This window comes from Fringilla coelebs (genome assembly GCF_963513975.1).
Source record: "Fringilla coelebs genome assembly, chromosome: 5".
Taxonomy (NCBI): domain Eukaryota; kingdom Metazoa; phylum Chordata; class Aves; order Passeriformes; family Fringillidae; genus Fringilla; species Fringilla coelebs.
Genome location: NC_140033.1, coordinates 15,878,965 through 15,902,072, shown reverse-complemented (window position 1 = coordinate 15,902,072; position 23,108 = coordinate 15,878,965). Strand labels below are relative to the sequence as shown.

At 34.6% G+C, this 23,108-nt stretch overlaps 1 protein-coding gene across 1 annotated transcript in view; it reads right to left on the bottom strand.

Moving 5' to 3' along the window:
• Window positions 1–23,108, bottom strand: part of TBC1D22A (TBC1 domain family member 22A) — a 140,738-nt gene that overhangs the window by 44,275 nt on the left and 73,355 nt on the right. Inside the window, exon 11 of the mRNA XM_084206529.1 lies at window positions 22,221–22,348. Coding sequence (XP_084062655.1) covers window positions 22,221–22,348 — 128 coding nt within the window. The remainder of the gene's footprint in view (window positions 1–22,220; window positions 22,349–23,108) is intronic.

The following is a 23,108-nucleotide window of genomic DNA, read 5'->3' as shown; positions in this document are numbered from 1 at the left end:
AAATAAGAAAAAAAGAAGTCGTAGCCCAGACAGAATAAAAGCCAGGAAGAGTCCATGTGTACTGAAATGGGACTCAATACCAAAGAGGAAGAGAAGCTACAAATCAGAAAACCAAAAATATCTTTACCATACACCTAATTTACATAGCAGATATTCAGAGATTATATTAATAATCACACTTAAAACTTGAAAAAAAATACACTGCAATCATACAAACATTAGTCTGGATTTAAATATGTAACTGCAAAAGTCATACAGTATCATGAAACAAAGTGTTTCAAATTGTATCTTAGGGAAAACTGAACAACATTCATATTTTGCACTGTGAAAATGCTTTACTAAAAAGCAGGTGTTGCCTTGTTTCAAGACAAAGACAAAGCACATAACTGCCAGAAAAAGATTTTTTTCTGAAATATTAAAATAAAGTTAAAACATACTTAAGAGACAACTTTTCTCTGTCTGCAACCTCAGCTTTAAAAAAGTATCACCAATGAAAGTTGTTTATACTTCTCAGAAAGGACAGATTTATTTGCTCTTCCATTAAGCCACTGATTTTCCACAGTCTTGATAAATTACTGTTAACAAGGAAAGAGTCCCATTAGAAAAAAGAAAACCTGTTTATTAACAAACAGAAAGATTATTAGAATTTAAAGGCTCAATCATTAAAATGCAACTATTAGTTTTGTGGACCTTTTTGAGCATAATGTGTAAGACTTTTTCAGCAATAAGAGAATCTATTAAAGGATAATCAGAAGATACAGCCTTTGTTGAACTGATTTGTATTTAATAATTTATATAAAACTTTCACAAAGTCTGTTCTTTTACAGAAAGGAAACAGTAGGTGATGTTATCTGGAAATTTTCATCCATAACTTTTTGCAAAAAGGAAAAATTGACTGTATTGAAATGAAAAAGCAAGAAAACATAGGTATTTCAACTGTTATCTCTATTGTCCTATCTACTAGACCATGTTTCTTCTCCAAAATATTAATTTCTGCCTAGAATGCAAAAATCCTGCTGCATAGCTATTTGTATCTATTTAGCTTATTCAAGGTATTATTACTATACCTTTCCTAAGTCACTACATAAAACTTGCATTTTCAATACTATTTATTATGTTTCATAAAAGTTCCATTAGAAACAAATTCAGAGCAAATAGAAGTTGGAGGCATAATTTCCATTTATTACTTTTCATAATATCTTTTCCATTCAGACATATCAACACAATCTAATGAATTTCTGCTATTGTTCTCAAAGACAGATAAAGGACAAAAAAAATCACAGCATGCAATTGTTCTAATCTACCAAAACCAATGGAAAATGTATTAAAGGTTATGTGATCCAAAGTAAAGCAATCCTATGGATATTTACCATGATCCAATTGAAGAGTATTGTGAAAGATTATTATTTGCTTTCAGTTTGTGGGGATTGTATTCATTTTCAAAAACAGACATAGGAGGTCAGGATGATGTCTCCAGAGGGAAACTGAGATCCCTTAGGAGCTTCCCTTCAGACAAATTGAAAATTCCAGTGAATACCAGGAAAAAAATTACAGCAAAGAACACCAACCAGAGCTAGAAAGACTGAAGGGAGGATCAGAAGGCAAACAGAGTTTGATGAAAAGAATCTTGTAGAGGCCAGCAAGGGCTCTGAGGAGTTTTCTAGGATTCAGAAAATAATTTCTGAATGGCACAGCTACTGTGGTTTGATTTGGATTGCAGACATCCTTTTGAAACACATTCTCACATAGAGTAATGTACTCAACCACAGCCAAGGCCAACCTGAGGTTTCATGGAGCACCCAGGGTCTTGTGAGAGCTAGTGCATGTAGTTATGAACTATTCTCTTGTACATGAAAGTCTTCTTGCAAAGTTTTATTTATCTCCTATTCCTTCATTACTTATAAAAGCATAACAGAAAAAATAAGTCAGACTGGGAATTTCATGTAATGTTTTCCAATACACTCCCTCTCTGCAGGAAGAAACAATCAGACACAAACTATATTAGTTTCAAAAACATTCAGCCAAACTAAACCACAGAAGAGCCTTTGATTTTATCTCAGTCATCTATTTCATTTATAAGCAAAGACTGTTCCATGTACTGCAATAAATTCAAAGCCTTCAATCCGTCTCCTGTCATAAGAAAAACGAGAATGTTGCTGTGTGAAAGATGGGAAAAACCATGCATTTCCATTAATACCTGAAGTGGTCAAACACCTTCTGACTCCAGACTAAAGCAGAATATCATGCCCAATTTCCTTTATTCTGGTATTCAAAAATAGAGAACTAATACAGCCACAACTCCAATTACCACTTAAAAATGAAGATTTCTCAGAAGTTGGTAAGCATTTATGACATAATTCTTAGTACTCTTAAGTCAAATGGACACCCCTATATTCCCTCTAGGAAAGCATAGCTAATTCAGAATTATTACCACATGCTCTCTTTCATTATTCAATCTCTTTATGAAAGCACGGACATGCACAATTGCTAGTCCAACCTCCAGCAGTAATGGTATTCATCAGTAATCTTCTTGTGAGCCTTTACAATGGCTCTACTACTTGACTTCAATCAGCTGTAAAGCTCTTTTATTCTGTTATCACATCAGTGTGAGGGAATGAATGCCAAGGATTGAATGCCCTCCTAAAGGAGCGCAGTCATGCTGTTAGAATAGCAATGAGCTTCATCTGACACTGCTCAACACCTTCTTTCACACTCCCTCACTCTCACAGAGAAACACAGGCATGACAAAAATAAATGTCTGCTGAGTGGGAATGCTAAGAAACAAATCTACAGAATAATATACGAAATAGAGCATATCATAGTTTAATAGAAAGAGTTGGAAGTTGATAAAAAGGATGCAATTAATAGACAACTGGCAGCAGTTGTGTTCCATTTGTCAGACAAGAAGGATGAGTGGAATAATTATGCTAGTAGTAAGAAAAACTCAGAATTTTCTACACAGAATGTCTTATCTATTAATATTCAGTTCTTCTTAAGCACATTTTATTTTTGCTGAAGTAAGGACCTAAGCACAAACTTGTTCTTAATCATTTTAATAAAGTGACGAAAACTAGAGGTCAGATCAAAAAAATGTATGATTGTTGATATTCTAAGTAGAATCTTTCTGTAGGTCAGCCTGTCTCCTCCCTGCACTGTTTGGTGTTGTGTACATGACTTTAGCCAAAAGAAGCAGATAAGCCTGATATGAAATCTCTGCAAATATGCCCCCAGAATCTAGACTGCCATATTGACAAAGCTATCAGACAACTCAGGAAAGCACCTGAATTGCCATTTATAACTTAATATTGCTTTTTGGACAAAATCAGAGGGGTTTATTTTTTGTAATTTGAAATCCATCATCAAAACTCCACCATAAAAGTAAGCTAAGCTTTTTTCTCAGGAAAAATAAAAAGTGCAGTAAAAATAAAAAGTGCATTTTTCTAGATCACGTACATTAGTGACATTCAGTAATAAATACATTATAAAGTGCTTTTCAAAAATTTATATCTCAATAGTTAATTATGATAAATTCTACTTTCTGACCAGCTATAAAGCAGTGTCTTTCCTCAAGAAAGCTTATTTCTACTAAATATTTTTTAAATATGGAAATCGAAACTTATTTTCACAATGATAGGGAAAAATCTACGCAGTCTGTAAGATGGAATGGCTGAAAGGAGGAAAGACATCAGAAAGCTGGCATAGAAAATGAATAACTAAGCTAAGAAAACAATTCTTTTTGTAGGACATTCTCTTTTAAATCAACACTAAGTTGCAAGTCCATTAATTCTCTAAAACTTACACTTCATAATCACAAACCCAGTGGGTTTATGCTCCTACTTCCTGACACTCATTAGGATATTCTGACTTTCTCCCTTCATTTAAAATGTTTATACCAAAAAGAAATAATCTTCCTTGCATGAGAGCTTATTTAAATTCCTGTGCTGCTCCATAAAGGATGAAGGATGGTGCTGTAGACTGTGAAATGCCTTTGTGTTTGACCAGAAGCAGATTATTTCAATAGAGCACCACGCTCTACAGTCTATTTTAGAGTGAGCAGGAACACAGTGAAATCTCTCTCCTGTGAAGTATGCCAGCATCAGCTCCAGCTTGGAGAAACAGAGAATGACTTTTGTGCCTCTTCTCAGGAATAAGGCATTGATGTGGCAAGTGAATGAGGCTTCTGAACACTGTTTTCAGAACACAAACTGACAGCCACCAGAGATGCAATAAAACTTAATGAGTGACTCAACTGATCACATTTTCTTGAGAAACTACACTGCTCCAGTGACATAAACAGCAACTTTTCCAGTAGGAATGTGTTAAATAGTTTCCTGCACCTATCAATCATGCTTGTAAAAAGATCAAAACTCAGGATGAAGCTCTACAAAACACCTTCCCCAGTGAAAGTATATAGCTAAAATTGTATCTGCAATGGTGCTAGACTTTAGTATATAGTACTTTGGTGACAACCCTTTCCTAGCAATGTAAGGAAGAGAAGACATCAACAGAGTCAGTAAACTATTGATATTTTTCTTTTTTTTTAGTGTAGGTGAGTAATAAAAATTTATCGTAACATGGTTAGGCAGTTGGACTACATGATCACTGTAGGTGCCTTTCAAATGAACTATTCTATTCAGTTCTAGTAATTTCATCATAAAATACAGTTATTAGCACATGCAGTCAGTAAAACTGACTCACATCTCATGTAGAAATGGGCCAGAAATGAGTGCTTCTAACATGATCAGCCAGCCATTCCCTGCCTCCTCTCACAAAAGTGTGATACAGAACCGCCCAGATCTGCCTTGCCCTAAACTTAATCATGTCTAATAATCAATAAAGTTAAATTAGAAGAGGATCCTCCTCATAGCTATGGGTAGAAAGAAAGAACTTGATGGCAGCTGAGACAGCCCAAGTTCAAGCCCCTGTCTGACAGGAGAACAGGAGAGCACTCACAACTCACACTGGGTTTCAGAAAATAGCATTATTCTAAAGAACCAGGCTGCGCCAAAGGTAGATTGCAAGAAGACACAAGCTTGATGAGATAAAGATGATTCTCAAGGTGGTTAACACACTGTTTTTACACAACATTAATGAACTCATGGGCATTAGTTTCAGGATTATGTGTGAGATTAAGCTTGTTATAGCACAAGTATGCTTGATTCCACATGTGCTCATCTTCACACTTCCAAGAACTCCTTTTAAATATGAAGAGTTTTCTGATTCAGGATTTATTTGCACTTCTAAAAGCAATGAAGCAGCATAAGGGCAAGAAGAAAACGAAACAAACTGTCTTGGTGAGTTAAAACATTTAATGAAGATTTAACTCTACAAAGTCTACTTTTCCACTGATACTAGCAGAATTTTTGGAAATGACACTAGGGAAAAATATTTATAGCAACAAGCTGATTAATCTGAATAAAAGCTAAGGGGATAAAATGCACAGAGTAACTTAAATCATAAATTCAAATGCACCTAAAAGAAAACAGATAGTCATTACATTTTAATACCAAAATGAATAATTATTAAATTCCTCATTAAAAAGTACTTTGCAAGACTTATTTACTACAATAAAAGTACCTGCACCATTACTCTGACTTTGCATAATTTTCTGTTAATTACTTAGACTTAGCAATATGATGGAAAACCTAATAATGTTTAGTACTTATATAAAGGGACAACCTGGAAGAGAACCAAATTCCAAATGGTTTAAATTACCCTAAAGATGAAAGAAATTTTTATCTTCCCCTTCATTTTTCAAGGACTTATTCGAGGGATCAAAGCAAGTTAACACAACTGCTTTATTTAGAAATATTAAAAACAAGATGACTCATCTCTCCTACACTTTGTTCTCCCCACTTCATCCCTGCTCCCCTGCTGAAAGTGTAACAATAGGTTTTGTTAATGCTGTTGAACAATATCAATGTCTTATCTGTAGTGGAACACTATCATGATTAAAATGAAAGAAATATTATTTCCAAATATATTTGCTTCTGGCATTTAAACACATATAAGAGAAAAATGCTTCTGATATGAATAATGTAGAACTAAATAAGATATAAATTATTAAAAAGGGGATTACTGGAAACACTGGAAGTCAAAATGGATGCTTGCTTGAGACCAGGACAAGGAAGCAGTAAAGAGAGGACACAAACAAAAAGCAAGTCTTAACTCTATGAGCAATATTAACACCTAAAGGAAACCACTTTGCAGTTGGAGTAAGTTCATCAACACAAAAAGGTCTACTATTATAATCCCATTAAAAGTAAGAACTTTGATGAATAATTACTCAAAGGCTTTCTTAATTAGAAACAAAGATACCATTTTCCTATAATACAAATAATATTTTATGTAAAATATTTGTATCCATGATTTTCTTGACACTTTTCCCTTCTTATTTATTTGCCAGCAAATCAAGCAACCTGCTGACCTGGACTGAGTGAAGAAGCCAGCTCTCCTCACAGCTCTCTTCATATATTTGAAGACCAAACAAGGAAGTTAAATTTTCCTACTGTGTTATATTGCCAAGTGCTCAAATAAAATGTATGTGGAAAGAAGAGCAGAAAATATATTTGAAAAGTAAAAGAGGACACATTTAAGAACATTGATTTTAAACAAAACAAATTTACATAGAAAACATAGATTTCAATATTTCTCAAAACAAAATGTTGCACTTTTCTATTTAAATATTTAAATTAGTAGAAAAATTCAATTTCAATATTGCAAGCTAAAAAATACCGTGGATAAAGAAATACCGCCTAATTTTGCATCTCAACTTTGCACTCCTTAGACCCTAAGATAACATAAAACATTCCAAGCATGATGTGGTTATGAAAAAACAGAGTGCCTTGTGGAAGAAGAAAGAGTCTTGAATCACATGGTGTTTGTAAAAAAATAACATCTTCCTCAACCTTTCTAACCTGAAGATCTATTTCTATGTGGAATATATGCACAGAGTTTCATATATCAACAGAGTTTCAGAATATATCAACAGTTTCAGAGTCCAGTATGTCTACTCTAAAAGAATTTAGGTTGAATATCTTGTCTTTGAGTCAGGGAAAATACACATAAGTGCAAGTTTTAGGTAACTTCTTCCCATCCACCAGCATCATGGCACAGAGGTATCTTGATCCAGATACTGGAATCTGCTTCAATTCCTAATGATAGATTTTTCTCTCACAAGGTTGCTCAGTCCCTTTTTGAATCCACATAAAATTCACGACCCACAGAGCGTATTGGAAAGAGTTCAACAATTGAACTGCTGTGTAAAGAACCATCTTAGGCTTGGACCTGACACCAGTTTTTAAATGTAACTAAACTTTCCTCTATGTCACACGTACTTTGTACACCTATACTACATTCTCCTCTCAATCATTTCCCGCCCCCCCCAGGCTCAAGAATCTTGAAGATGGAATTCTTCACCTTGACTTATTCTTGACTTTCCCCAGCCTGTTCCATAGGAACACTGTAGATTTATATAATGGCAAAAGTAGGGTCTCTTTCCTTCTGAGTTCTATCATTTTCTTAAAAATATTCTGACCTCCAGTTCTTGTTCCTAATTGGCAACACACAGATCATGGTCAAAGACTACGTACCAGAATATAATTTCCTTTTTCAACCCAAATCTTTCCATGTCACTTTACATTTACATGAATGGGAATTTTAAGTGCCATTATATTTTTGCCACTCTGTCTCAGACAGTCTTTCTGCTTTTCTTGGTTTGTAAGTTCAGTTCTATGCTTATTCTGAATGAGTTTTTACCAGCTGAGGGCTTTCCTATTCTGTTACTCACATATCTTTCCTGATCACTTGTGATGATACTGCATAACACATGTACACCTAGCACGCACAGGAAAAGTACAGACATCTGCAGTACTTACTGTTCATCAATTTAAAAATGTATTTTCATCTGAAAACTTTCATCTTGTTATACTACCAGATACTATTCATTTGTTCAGATATGAAATAAAGGAATATCTGTTTTGTTTCAACTTCACCTACTGTGCATTTCAAAGTAATTGAAATTGAACTTTTTAAAATTTCTAAATCAACAAAGTAAGTTCCTTCACAGTGAATAAAGGAGAAATAGTGATATATCAAAATACCTTTCCCTTAGTACTTCCCAGAGGCTCACACTGTCTTCTCTGGATTGACAACTACTCAACAACTTTATTATGTCAAAACTGGTAACAAGAAAAACTTCACCAAAGATGCTTTAATTGCAAACTATCCTGAAATGTGTTTAGTGGGGGTTTTTTAATCTGCTCCCCAAAAGCAGTATTTCTGTGTACCTTTTCTTCAATTTGACATTTTAATAATAAATCAACACAGCTATTAACATTCCCTCTGTGTTCAGTCTCTGAAATAATGTGATACAACAGAAAGAAATAACAGAGTTAAAATAACTAAGTATATCTAAATTATACTAGAATAAAATGACATGTAGACACATCTTTTTAGTCATTAGGAAAAAAACATCACATCAAATTTAGAAATAAACCTCTTATAATGAATCTCTGTTTTAAAATATGACTTAAACTGCAGGTTGAAAGATTATGACACACGAAGATAATGTGAGCTTTGTATGAATCACTACTAATCAGCTATCCTCAAAAAGGAAAATATCTTTGACTAAAATGCTATATTAAAAAGTATAGAAAATATGTACCTTAGTTCTTTTTAAAGTATCAGCTGTAAGTTTACAAACTATATTTTAATTACTGTTGATGAGCATGATTTAGGTTTTCCTGCTCATTACTCACAGTTGCATACCAGCTTGCCAGTTAAATCTTTGTTAATATTCTCATTTCTAAATGCTTTGAGTGTGATCAGTGCTTACTTTCTGCTAGGAAAAAGGCATAAAACACAAGTTCAGATGCTTACGGGGTTTATGAAGAAGAATATTGTAAGAAGGATTGCTTTGACAGTTTGATTAGATTAACACAATCCATCAGTTTGCATAACATACGTTGCTCTTCAAAATGCAGGTATTGCAACTTCCTCAGTAGATGCTAAAGCACTTCAATTGAAAAGCACCGGTATCACATCTTTCCAATGCAAATTTCCATGGAAAATAAATTGAAATACACTGAATGGCATCTGATAATGGTATTTATAAACACAGTCTTCTCACAAAAGAATAAGTTAAAAAGAAATGAAGCACAACTACCAGTTGTATGTTTTCTCATGAAGATGCAACTATACTTTTAAAGTGTACATAGAATTTGTAACTATTTTACATATATGGAAAACTACATGACAATTTCTGGAATTGTCGAGCTATACAGGTAAAAAAAATACTACAGCAGAAATTGAAAAATTTGCAAGATAGTCAGCATGGGTTTATGAAATGAAGGACCTGCTTTTGACTAACCAGAGCTCTTTCTATGACAAGGTGACCTGCTGTGCTAGGTTCTGATTTATGGATGCAAAAATAAATTATTAATTTTATCATGTATTTTATTATGTAATCATGATACAGCAATGTCATCAAATCTAAATATATGTGAATTTTTGTTAACTAAGCACAAGTACTCTGACTTTTGTAAAATGTGCACAGCTTTTTAATTTTTTTCAGCAGATGTTGAAGATGCACTGAGTAACATTAGATACTGACTAAGAACCATTTAATAGACTGCACTGATTTCCATATAATAACAAAATGCACTACTGGCCTCGACATAATGTCCAATTAACCCAGGATTATGCAAGATGGATTGAATAGGGTTATCTGAAAGCTTATGTCAGCATTCACATTAGCAAGTAACTGAAGGCAACAGGAGATGAGGGGAAGATGAGAGCAGCCTGGGCTGAGGTTCCTACAGGATATAAACATCTGCAAGTACAAATCTCATAATGAGCAGCATGGCTATTGGCACCACACTGCTCAAAAACCTAGAAGTTTTCATTTCCATGGCTGTAAAAAATACATCTTTAAAACAACTTAATGGTACTGGAGAGGGAAAACAATTTTAATTTCAAAAAAACAAGGAAAATACAAAAGCTGCAATTGAAAAACTTGGAAACAAAAGTAGAAAGGTTGGTGAATTGTCAGCGCTGCTCAAAAGAGCGGAGAAATAAAAGCTAGCCTGTGTGAAATCAAAGCATTGTGAACCCCTGCAAATTAAAGCATTGTGAACCCCTGCAAATGGAATGAACAGAAATCACAGTAATCAGCTAAATACAACTGTGCTTTACTATTCTGATAAAGTGGGCTGAAGTATCCTTAGTGTAATAATATTCAACATTTCAAAATAATAGTTGCTAAGTTCAGTACAGAACCCACTATAAACATTAGAGAAAAGGGTATTGTTCAACTTAACAAATTATCAGAGGCACTTAAAAAAAAAGAGAGTATTGCCTTTTAAATTCACTTCATAAGTCACCTTTAAATGAAGTTTCCAGATCCATTTTTTGCAACTTCTGTCAGCATACATGAATGAGAAACTTGTGCCATTTGCAACACACAATTAAACTTCTATGTGATTGCATGAACTCAGTATTTCTCAAACATCAGGGTCAATACAAACTGAGAAAGCCATATAAAGTACACTGTTCCTTCTTACAATTAACTTCTTAATTAAACAAAAATCAAGTCCTATTTTTCCCTCCTTACTGCAGAAAAATCCAGTTCCAGAATTTAATCCACATATCAAAACTTATCTTCCTTCAATTACCACCAGTCACAACTTTCAAAAATTACAACAGCAGATGTGGAGTCACGTCTCTGAAAGATGCTTCCCACAACAGGTATTTTCACTTTGTAAAGTCTTCCTTTCATTGTTTTCAAAGTCATGACAGTACTGCAACACAGCAATGATGCTCAAGTTGTGATTCAGAAATTATACTTAGTCTTGAGTGTTTTAAAGACATTGAATTTTAGCTTCATTGAAAGATATCATTACCCTATGGAACATTTACTGAAGACAACTGAGCTACATGAAATGAATCTTCCCCACTGACTCGCGTGTACAAGTTTGTTTATTGTTTATTGCACACACAATGAAAATGGATTGAGGTGTAGCCAAAAAGGTTGAACAGAGAAATAAATGTTCATTCACAGACATACATTTTCAAGAAGGTAAATAGACTAGGCAAAATTTAAAACAAAACAAAAGATGGAAGCATCAAATTAATTCACTAATTTAAAATATGTAGTAATTATTAGTAATAACTGATTTGTACAGAATAACCAGTATATTAACTATATATTTCACCATTTGTACTTTCACAGTATATACTCTGTTCAGAGATCTGAATAATCATGACACTTTATTTCTGAACTAGTGGACAACTGAAAATTTCCACGCTGAAGTTTTTTTGTGGCATAGAAATGTATCTTAACAGCTAAAGGTGGCAAAGATTTAGTGAAATAATGCTTACTAAAGACAGCCCAGAGGACTGCTAAAATCAGATTTAACTTGAAAACCATTGTCCATTTCTGATGCCATATTAGGCGTCACTTTAGAACTTCTTCATATTCACTTACAGACTGCAGCATTATTAGCATTATTTCAGTTTCATACTACAAAAAAAATCAATTCCAACTAAGCACAGAACAGCCAAAATTCATCAGATTTTTATACACTTTGAAATAGTTGGAGATTTTGACCAGTATTTTCTGACCTACTGATGGGAGAATAGAAACTAAATTGGAATAACCATATGAATACTTACAGAGAAAAATGTCAAGAAAATGAAGGAACTGAATGATGGAACATCTGAGTCATGACAGAAGAAGAAAATTACATATTCTATTCGATTTAAAGGGATTAATATTATTTGTATTAGATGGAAATAAAAAAAAAAAAAATAGGAATTGGGCTTTTGAAAATTCTGTAAGGGAAAAGTATAGCACAGATTGTCTGGAAAATGTAAGAGAAAAATATGTTGAACCAAAAACTCCTATGCAGAATCTACTAGAAAAAGTTATGAAATAAGAGAACCAAGAGTTCTATTGAGGAAAAGAAGAATTCTTGGTATCAGTAACTGTCGTCAGCTATCTCAGGAGAACTGTCATGCAGACGTTCTGAAACGTGTGTCTTAACTAAGGAAGACAGGTCAGGAAAAAAAAGTAGATATGCAAATCATCAGCATAAGCTGACAGTGAAGTTGTAAGAAAGCCTCAGATCACCCATGAGCAGGATGGAGGAGGAAGAGTGAAAAAGAATGAAGAACTCCTGTGATACTGGAAGAAAGGGCAGAATAGCTCCAAAATAGACAGTCAAGGACAATGCAAGTGGCAGAGCAAAGCACAAAAATGTCACGTATCAGGAATACAAGAAAGGCCAGAAAAATAAAGAAGTAGTGATCACTACTAGGAGCTAAAGGACTGGAGAGACAAAAGAAGATAAGATTTTTATAATTTCATGTAGTTCTAATGAGGTTGTGCATTTCAGAAACAAACAGTAATTATACCAATTTCATAAGCCCTTCACAAGGATCTATGCTGCTATAAAGAAGTTATTTTTACTGAATTTTACTGGATTTGTCAAATTTTAGTTTGTCCTTTCTCCCCTGCCCTCCCCAAAGTTGTATTTGAATCTAGGTATTATGTCTTACACAGTGGAAAAGAGTTAAAACAATCTTTAACATTTGATAGATTTTCTATGCAGGCTGCATTAGCTATGGATGTCTCAACAAATTTGAAACAAGGAACCACAGAACTGTACAACATGTTAGGACCTTTGAACATTTGTTCAGGCTTTAACAACAACACGACACCAGAACAAAAAGGGAAAAGTCAAATAGCAGTCATGGTTTAGTTACTAGCGCTCACTTCTACAAACAACAATAACTAACACAACTAACTGGAGCTTCAGAAAAGAAAACTAAGTAGATTTAAAATATTAAACTAAACAGTTTGAAATCGTAGCGTATTCTTAAATGTAATGTAGTCTAAAAACATCAGTGAAGCTCAGTGAGGAAGGGCTCTATGGGAGGAAGAAGCATAACATTACAGAGCATATGGATGTAAGAAAGGAAATCTTGCTTTTTGTCTTCTTGTATAGCAACACAATTCTTTTCCAGACTTTGGTCTTTGAGAACAATATTAATTTTAATAAAGCCTTCTTCTAGAAACACTGGCTACTTCAAAGTAGCCAAGGAGCAAAACAAACTGTTTTCAAGACTGTATCTAACATTCTACAAATATTCTATACTCATTCATCAAGATCCTGATCAATAAAGCACTTGAGAGTACATGCTTAAATAAAAAAATTCATGAGTTGTTCTATTGAAATCAATAGGATTACTCACATTCTTCAAGCTAAACTAAGCTAAGCATAAGAAAAAGTACTCTCTCTCTGCATTCCCAATCAACTTTCATTTAACCACAGAAAAAATAACATCTATTTCAACAGTACTGCCTAAAGAACTTGAACTTAGAAAAACCTACAGGCTCCCTATGCATATCACTGAGTTTTGATTTGCTGGTTTTTTCATGTCTAAATACCTTCCTCATAAAAAAGCATGGGTTCTTATCCTTCTCCCTCTTTTACTTTCCACACTGAATCTTCCCTGATATCAATGAATACCTCCAAAGAAAAATGGACAAAAATTACCAATACACAAACATATTTCTAATTCACATTTACTGACATTAAAACAGTTGATCAAGTGGTCAAGAATTTCACATCATTAGTCCTTTTAAATATTATGAAAAGAATTTTAAGTCACTTTTTGCAAAAATGCAGAGAGCTTCCATTTTGAGATGAAGATTTTTAAATTTGAGTGCCTACCAGCATGCTGTGTTACTTATGCTACAAAGTTAATGAAGATGGAGTCAATATGTTCAATGGAGCCTAAAAGGCATTCAGCTGATAAGCCACTCTAAACCATCCATCTCATAAATCACTCTAAATCTCTCTCTAGGCTTCTGAGTTTATTTACTGCTTAGATACCCAACACAGCAATGAACACAAACTTACAGAAAGACACCTATCTTCTTGTGTTTATATCTCAAACTGAACCCCACCTCTGCTGTTCACAGCGAGCCCACTGGTAGGAACGACAGACCAAGAACTCTGGAGCTCTAGATCTGACAGACCTCTAAACATAGAAATTCCCATCTATTGGCAAGTAATAGGCAAACCCATTCAAAGGCATGCATTTGTGCCAGTTAACAACTTCAGCTGTCGCGGGGAGTCATACATAGAGGCTGCCACTGTCAGTTTTATACCTGCCAGTGCCAGTGAAACTGCCAATCCCAGTTGGGAAGCTGAATGTGCACACTGCTCTGTGCTAGAACGTGGTCCAGCAGAAAATCAGGACCCACTTTGTCTGCTTTCACTGAGGATTTGGGAACCCTGTCTCTCCACAAGAAACCACAAAATAAATAGGAAAAACTAACAACCTAGACTTGGATGAGCAACAAAAGATACATACACACCATTATAATTCTTAAATACCATCTGGCTTTTTTCTATTATAGGAAAAAACCTGTGAGCTATATTCATATATAAAACACTGTCATATACGAATGAGAGTATTCTAAATTCACACTGAAAAGCTGAATTCTTGCTTAAGAAATTTGTTTTTTCTCCTCTGTGCACATAATACTTAGGCATGTTAAAGAATATACATAAAGTTGTACATATATATGGTTAAAGCAGTGTGTTCTTTTTTTAACTCACACTCTTATCTTCTTTTCTTCGAGTTTTCCATTATTTCAGATTGCACTTAACCCAAGACAAACAATAAGAGGTAGTGACTTCAGTAGTGCTGTACTATTGAAATATAATTGCCTGCCACAATAAATTCCTAATGAGCACAACTCTTGCCAGTGGAAGGTTGCCCTGGCAACAAAATTATTCCAGAAGGTAACGACCCATTTGGTAGAAGGCAATGACACTCTGTTGTCTGACAAAGATTTGAAAACTATAAAAACTTTTTAACTGCTCAAGTTCAACAGAAACTTGATGTATCAGGACTCTCTTGACACAAGAAAATACTGATTTGCTGAATACAAAGGGATTGAGAAACTTCCAAAGGAATGGAGAGTTAGAACAAGGACATGTTAAAACAGGTACACGTTTGGATTGCCTGTCTTGCAATAAAAAGTTCTTCTCTCACTTGTTCATGCCCTCGTATGGTTCCAAATAACTAAATATGATTTAAACCATACTTTTACATTTACTTTTAAAGAGAACAATGTGAAAAGGTTTTCCTGAATTATATTGGAAGTTGGCAAGATCAAGGTTGGGCTCAATAGACAGTAATTGAACAGCTGGTGAATTCCAGCTCTGAGGTAGGGAGCTAAAAACATTCCCAAGAGGAAACAACAGGTGGCAGGATCAAAAATAGAGGCATGACCTGAGTACAGCCTCCTGAGGACACTGATGCTTTTAACCCAAGAGCTGTTTTCTCTTACAGTCTACAGCAGGTAGTGAAAAAAAGAGTCACTACCAAGACGCACAGTATTTTTTACCTTTATTTCCTAAGAAAATTAAACTTTGATGATTGCATTTTATATCTGGCAGGAAATGTTATATCCCACTATGTCTGTCTCCCCTACTCCAGAACATTTAACCTACTAGCCAGTTTCAAATTGACAAATGCCTAGAAATTTGAAAGACATGATCCTACCCACACGCTAGTAATTGAATATTAAATATTCATATGTCCAGATGCTTCTTACAAGGTAATTAAGTCAGACTCTAAAATTAAGTTTTTGTCAAATGAGAGAGAAAGTGTTCATAAATTAAAAGCACAAAAATAACAGAATAGAATCTGCGTTGTTCAATAAAATACTAAGGGGTCTTAAAAATATTAGTTTGGTAGAGATTAATAGCTTTTACTGGCAAAAAATAAAGTTGCCTTCAAAAAGTTTCAGAAAGCTGTAGTGCCACTGAATAATAAAATGACAAATGAAATGTAGTCTGGATATGCACACAGAGGTAAAAACACTGCAAAGCATAAACATCTGATGTCATCCATGACATGAACCACTAAGACAGTCAAGCTGGACTAACCATGAACAATTATCTTATGTACTCACCTTTGAGAGGAGAAATGGATTCTCAGCACTTCTGGAAAATTGTACCAATATTATTTCTTAAAACTTAACATTAGATGCCTACTTTTAAACAAAATCCCCTTAATCAAAACTTAGTAATGAGCTACATAAATGATACCAAGAAATAAACAGGAAACAAATATGTCTGTTACCATATTGGTCAATAAAGCATGAGGTCCATTATGAGATAGTGTTCGTTTTTATTTTCATGCAAGTCAAAGAAATGAAAAATACACTTCAGCCTTCCTTGAAGAAGGGAAGATATAAATGGTGGTCAATACATTTACATTTTCCAGAAAAAACAGTATCTATTTTGGGCAAAGAAAGCATCAGCCTCCCTAATTAAGAAAAAATAATATATTTCAAGAAGGAAAAAAATGTATTTTTCTCGACCCACCTGCAGGATTTCAGGAAGAAAGATAAAGCTGCCAGGCTCCACCACCAACAGGTGCTCCCTATTGAAGTTTGTCTAAGGGATGAAATCTGAGAAACGTACTATCTTACTTAGAGGGATGCACATCTGAGAAATGTACCCTCTACCAAGAAAGAAAATCTGCTTTGGAAAGATGGCAAATAAGGACAAGCAATCATCCTGATCTAACACTACAGCTGAAATCACAGCTCTTCTCTCTCATCCTCTCTCCCTTGCACCAGCTATGGTTCTCATCAGCCTCCTCACTTCCTTAATGTGAAGAAAACTAATAGATGCTGCCAAGGAGCTGAAGGGAACTGAACTGCAAGAAAAACCTGTTTCAGCAGTGAGACAGTAAATCAACTCACTGGTACTGTCAAATTCTATCGGTGTTATTATTTGCCTTTTTCTGTGTCTTTTGTTAATCTTTGTAACTGTTTTGCTTTTTACATGGTAGGATTTTATAAATTCTTTCATTTGTGCCTAATTTTACACAGTAAGCTTTAAGTATCTTGGTCACAGTAAAGTTTTCCTCACACAAGAACAGGACAATGCTGCTAAGTAGGACAGCAGGGCACTGTAAACAGTACCTACCTCACCTCCCTGGTTTTGTGTTTCCAATGAGTCTGAGTGCATTATTCATGTCAACTGCTTCAGCTGCTTACTGGTGAGCTGGCAATACAGCAGGCAGCTAAATGGTATGAAACAAAAATGCCTCCTGGCAGGTGAAAATATTAGGCTGTACACTTCAACTCTAAACATTCACACAGCATATGACAGCATGTATTTAGAACTGAAAACTAACATGCATAGCTGCTACTTTATTTTCCTTTTCCGTTTTCCTTTTTCTGAGCAAGTTTTTAGCTAAGAAACTTGTGTTGGTGTGTCTTCTGTGAATTATGTACTACTACTATGGTGAGTTACACAGAGAAACCACTGCACAAAAGACAGCACAATAAGGTAATTTATGCGGGAACATCCGATCAGAAGGTAAACAATTTAATGAAAAATATATCCACTACAGTCTACATAAAATACATCCACTTCAGTCTACCTGAAAAACAAATAAAATTAAGTACTTTTATGTCTATGAAAATTCCTATCCTATTTAAAACACCAGTCACTATAACACCTTGTTGTCCTGCATCCAGATAATTCGATGGCATTGTTAGAGACTTCCTTCCAGCTGCAAACCGCCTACAAGTCAAATGCAGTTTTGAACTCCATAATTAAGCAGTTAAATATACTGATACTCAAAACTAAACACTGCTACAAGCACTGACATTCAAGCCCTGTATTGCCATTTCTAGTCAAGGATGAAGAACTGGGAATGGCTGCCACCACTGAAATTGCATTGCTTCCTATCCCCAACACAGGAGTACACAGCTACCTAAACACAGCGTATCTTACAAGTGCCTGAAGGACAACACACATTTTAGGAATTTAAATAAATGAAAATAAAAACTTCAATGGAAACTGCTATCAAATGTCTTAGTCTGAAGAAAGGATACTTTCTGAGATTTGATGGTAAGCATATAAAATACTTACCTAGAGTAAGACAGCACAGATGCTGAGCACTGAGGCATCTCTACCTCTTCTAATACAGTATGTGAAATCTTGAGTTAAAGTTAGAAGCCTACAGAAGTCACTTTAAAATAGCAAAGAAATCTTTAAAATAGTGTCAAAGCATCCTTCTGTCAAGGACCAAATATAAAACTAACTTGTATTTTGTAAGTCCATGGAAATGTGTTAAACACTTATATTTACTGAATAATTCAGCCATCACGCCGCTTTGTTTTACCAATCCTTTGTGCCAAAAAAGATGATAACATATAAGATAAAAAGGCAAGATATGATAAAAGAGAAAACTCAGGTCTTATGTTACACTATTTTGGTTTGTGGACATGAACATTCATATTTATCAGTTTCTATAGATTTAAATTTTAAATGGCTTGGGTATAACTTAACAAGCAAATGGTATTTTGAAAAAATTTACAACATACTTACTGCATTAAAAAAAAATTTAAAAAAACAAACAAAAAAACACCACCAAGGCCTGAAATGAGTGAAGGATAATTCACTCATCAAAATGCAATACAGGTTAAAGAATAAATCAAACTAAATACTTACAGCTAAAAAGCTTTCTCAACATATCTTTTGTAAGCAAAATTCATAATGTCTTCACTTTTTCTACTTTACACAGTTCTTCAGAAGACACTGATGTATTTTAGTGGATTTCATAGATACAGTTACAGAATAACAGAGCATTTACTGACGTGAGGATTTGGGAGCCTTTCCAAATTTCTCTTCCCCTCAACTCTAAATAGCTCAAGTACAGGTATTTTGGATATGTTCAACGATTTACTCCACAGACCCTAACAACTGACTGGTGAATCCTAAATTAAACTAGACAGAGAATATGACTCCAGCCAGAGTACTCTCACTACCATACATTCCACTACAGAGGTGGACATCATTAAAGTGTCCAATTCTATTCTCACAAAAGTCACTGGAAGAACAGTAACAAATACCGAGAGACAGGACACAGTTCCAACACCTCCAGCCAACAGCAGTTATCTCTCACACTAGGAAATACACACAACAGCAGACAATTTAAGTGTGTTGTTATTCCCTTGAAAACCCTCTGATGCAGTTTATGAGAAACTGGGGCCTGCTGTGAGAATCACCAATCTAGAATTTAAGCTGGAAACAGCACAGGATTTATTTTTCCACTGAAACAGAGGAAAACAGGCAGCTTGGTGAAACAAGGCATGGTTTCAGCTTCAATGAGGAGAGAGGAAAACAAAAGAGAGAAAAATGTTATTTTCCATGAAAACAGCAGCAGCAGATCCTCTCTTTTAAAAGGTGCCACTGGTCTCTTCTCATTGGATTTCTGCAAGAAACAGAGCCAGAATGCACTCTGGGTGCAGACATGAAGAGACCTGACAATTCTGCCTGCCTTCCTATTCTTTCCACATGAAGGAATCTGACTGTCCCATCCCTCCTGAACCCTCATCTGACACTGCTCCTATGCCATTCCCACATCACTACACACACTGGGACTAGAGATGTCTGTAAACAGGGCCTTCAAAATGCCCCATCCTTACCCAAGAGCCACAAGGTAGGTAGAATCTGAGCAAAACCCCGACATCAACAGTGCAGGGATGAATGCCTGTAGTCCCTGCTGATGTTACATAACAACGTGATCAGTTCACCTTTCTGAACTTAAACTGCAGGTAAAGCCAATTCTGTTTACAGTAGTTCAAGATTATCAGGGGATAAAAGTCAGTACAGGCACATGCTAAAGCATGTGCCTTTGAATACAGGAAGAAAAGTAGTTAAACATCTATCCAGCCCTTACAATTATTAGTAGGACTGTTCCTCCCATCTGTATCTGGAAAGCTAATTCTATTTCTTGCCTTTAGTCATTTTATGTGTCTCTTTCAAATCCAACAGCACAGGTCCATCCATAGCTAAACCCTCTGAAAAACTTCTTTAACAATATATCTCTAAATGAGAGATATATTTTGGCCTATAGCAGGCTTTACAGTTAAAAATATGAAACAGACAAGAAAACCAACTGAACAAACTCCAACTCTGAAGTGTTTTCCATTCAGAAAGCAGCACTGCTAGTTCCGCTGTAAACAATTAACTCAGAAATCGCAGGCAACCATGGCTTAATGACAAGTTAAGTAAAAACCTGTAAGATTATTGCTTAACACCTTAGCAAAAACTTTGCATGAACTTTACTGGCTCTTGCAGATTCACTGCATTTAGTACCCACAGTATCAGGGTGAAAAGATCCATATTATAGGTTGATAATCACTATAATACAAGCACAATTGAAATCTGATTAGCAGCTTGAGGAATTGCTTGAAGTTGTTTCAGAAAAAGATGTCTAAGATTTCCTTCCTGGTTTTAAATACACTATTAGACAAGACATGCATAGAGAACAGTCTACTAATAATGAAACCTAGAAAACAGCACAAATCTGCTGCACCTGCTGAGTCAAAACACAGAATTACTCCTTAAGCTTGTTTAATACACAGAAATAGTCCCCACTCTGCATATAAGAATTCCATTTAGGTGTTTGGATAAAAACACCTTGAAGATACCTTGACTTAAAAGATACCCTTGGAAATCTCATGCAAATACTAAAGTATTAAGCTTCCAAATACTATTTTAAATATGTCACAATTTTTTAAAAATTATAATTAAATAATCAGAATTATTATGGATAAAGATCCCATTGAAGTGCAACTTGAGAGGTGCCTATGGACTGGCAATGGCAATAATTTGAGAAATTAACCCCAGACTTAATTTTCAAAGGAAAATTCTCAACATTATCATAAAATCATAGCTCAGAGATGAACTTAAATTGAAATTCTGTCAAAAACATGTATTTTTGGGGGCATATATCAGTAGTTAGCTGGATTAAAGAGGCTCTCTCACATTATTTTATCATATAGATAAGGCTAATGATCAGGTACCAAGAGCAGTGCTAGAGATAGCATTGTAAAAACCTTCAGGAGCTAGAAATACTGCAGCAACGGCAACAAAAATTATTCAAAAGGATATAAATTAGTTACAGTAAAACATTTAAATAGCTCAGTCTTTCAAATTATCAGAAACATCTTATAAAGAATAAATTTTTTACACTAGAATAAAACACCAGGTAATAACAGATATCACAATGAGTAACAGATATTATAATGAAACAATGGAGGAGAAAGAACCTCAGATGAAAACAATAGCCATGTTCAATTCAGATATTTGTTGAAGATAAACTCTGCAGGGATACCACTTCTTACAACAGATTAACAGTAGAACTGATAATTCCTCATTTCTTAACGTATTCTTATCAGATTTGGATCCATCAGACTTCACTGAAACAACATACTGGACCCATTAAATGAAGAGCAAGCAGTTCTTCACCCTCTGTTACAGGTCTGGGTAAATGATCTAGTAGACATTCTGGCATTAAAGCGTATGAAACCAATAGAACATTTCTACATAATGAGTAGGTACAAAGACGATATTTAAAGATACTAAATTTCTTTACAAGGCATAAATTATGAGTTAATCTCATAGTTACTGATTAATACAATTGAAAATTCTTAAGGAATTTAAAATATTGCTAGTTTTCCCTCCCCCACTAACTTCAACAACAAAGCTGGTAGATAAGGACATATAGTTTAAACATATAGTCAAGAATTGCAACCAGAAGCTACTGGAACATCAAGTAATAGAACTAAGAATGCATAAACCACTTTTCTCAAACATCAATTCTTCCTCTTGACAATAAGAAAATAAATAATCGAGGAAAAATAATTGCCACAACCAGAGGTCAGCAACACTGAGTTTTGTCTGAACAAACAGTAAGACAGAAGACATGACAAAGGACAAAGGTTGAGAACTGAAGATTGAAAGCTAATATTGGATTGAGTAGTTAAGCAGATGGACAATAAGAAGCCTGGAACTCAGAATCGATGGAGGGCATTGATTAAGCACAACTCAATGTTTCACTTCTCTGAAGGGACAGAAGGGAGTATTGACATTAACTTTGAGTGAGTGTTCAATTTAGTATTATAAACTATCATGACATCAAGTGCTTGGCTTTGAAGGGCAAGAAGACTGAAGACATTAAATTTCTAAGTAGTGGTGAAAAGTTTTTTCTCTTATTATGTTAATTCTCAGATGACACTAAAGCAAAAGGTTCAAGAAAAACCACTCACAAAGGTACTGGCATGTCCAAAACACTTTACCAGAGTTATGGAGGTTTAAAAAAGTACTTACTTGGTATGTGTCCCATAATCTGATGGTACACCGTAAAGGGACTTCTCTCATCAGCAAGTTATTCATCCAACGGAAAGCAAATTGCAAGTATTTCACCTCATGCTGATCCAAGTGCCTATGAACTTGTTCTGAAGACAGAATAAACAGGTATTTTACTGCAGCTTTTCTGAAATCTTGAAGTATCAAGATCACTGTCTAAAACAATAAAATACTTCTCCAATCTCAAGGAAAAAACTTGTGGTGGTGCATGCAAATTCTCACAACAAAACGAGAACACTCAAAATATAAATTAGTTAAACACTAGTTAAACTGGTCTGATTTTTCCGCCACTTCATGGACTAAATAACTGGTATGAGTTGCACTATCTCAATAAAACATTAAGATCAAAGTTTTAAAATGTACCACAAAAATACACAAAATATAATGTGAAATCATTAGGTACATATATCCTCACTAATTTCTTAGGCTACAATTTTTTTGGGGACAACACAACAAGAAACATGGTTTCCAAATAACATAATGTCCTCCAAAAATAAAATTTTGGCAATCAAAAAAAATTATTAAATTAAGAAGGTAAAGAAATATAAGGAAAGGACATGTAAAGGTTGTATTCATTTGAGGCAAGAAAAAGTGAGATTAATGTGTAGGAAATACAGTGAGAAAACTTAACTAACTTACAGCTCAAATATTTTCTTGGTATTACAAATAAATGCAAATAAAACCAATACAAATGAGTGGTTTCTAAACCTGTACTCTGACACACTGTGTTTCCTGTAGAACACATACTATTTGAAAGCTGTGATAATCACTTGCATGGGTTATTACTAGAGCTAATAGAACTAATCTACCACATGGCTAGTCTATATCGACAGAATTTTCTGCAAAAAG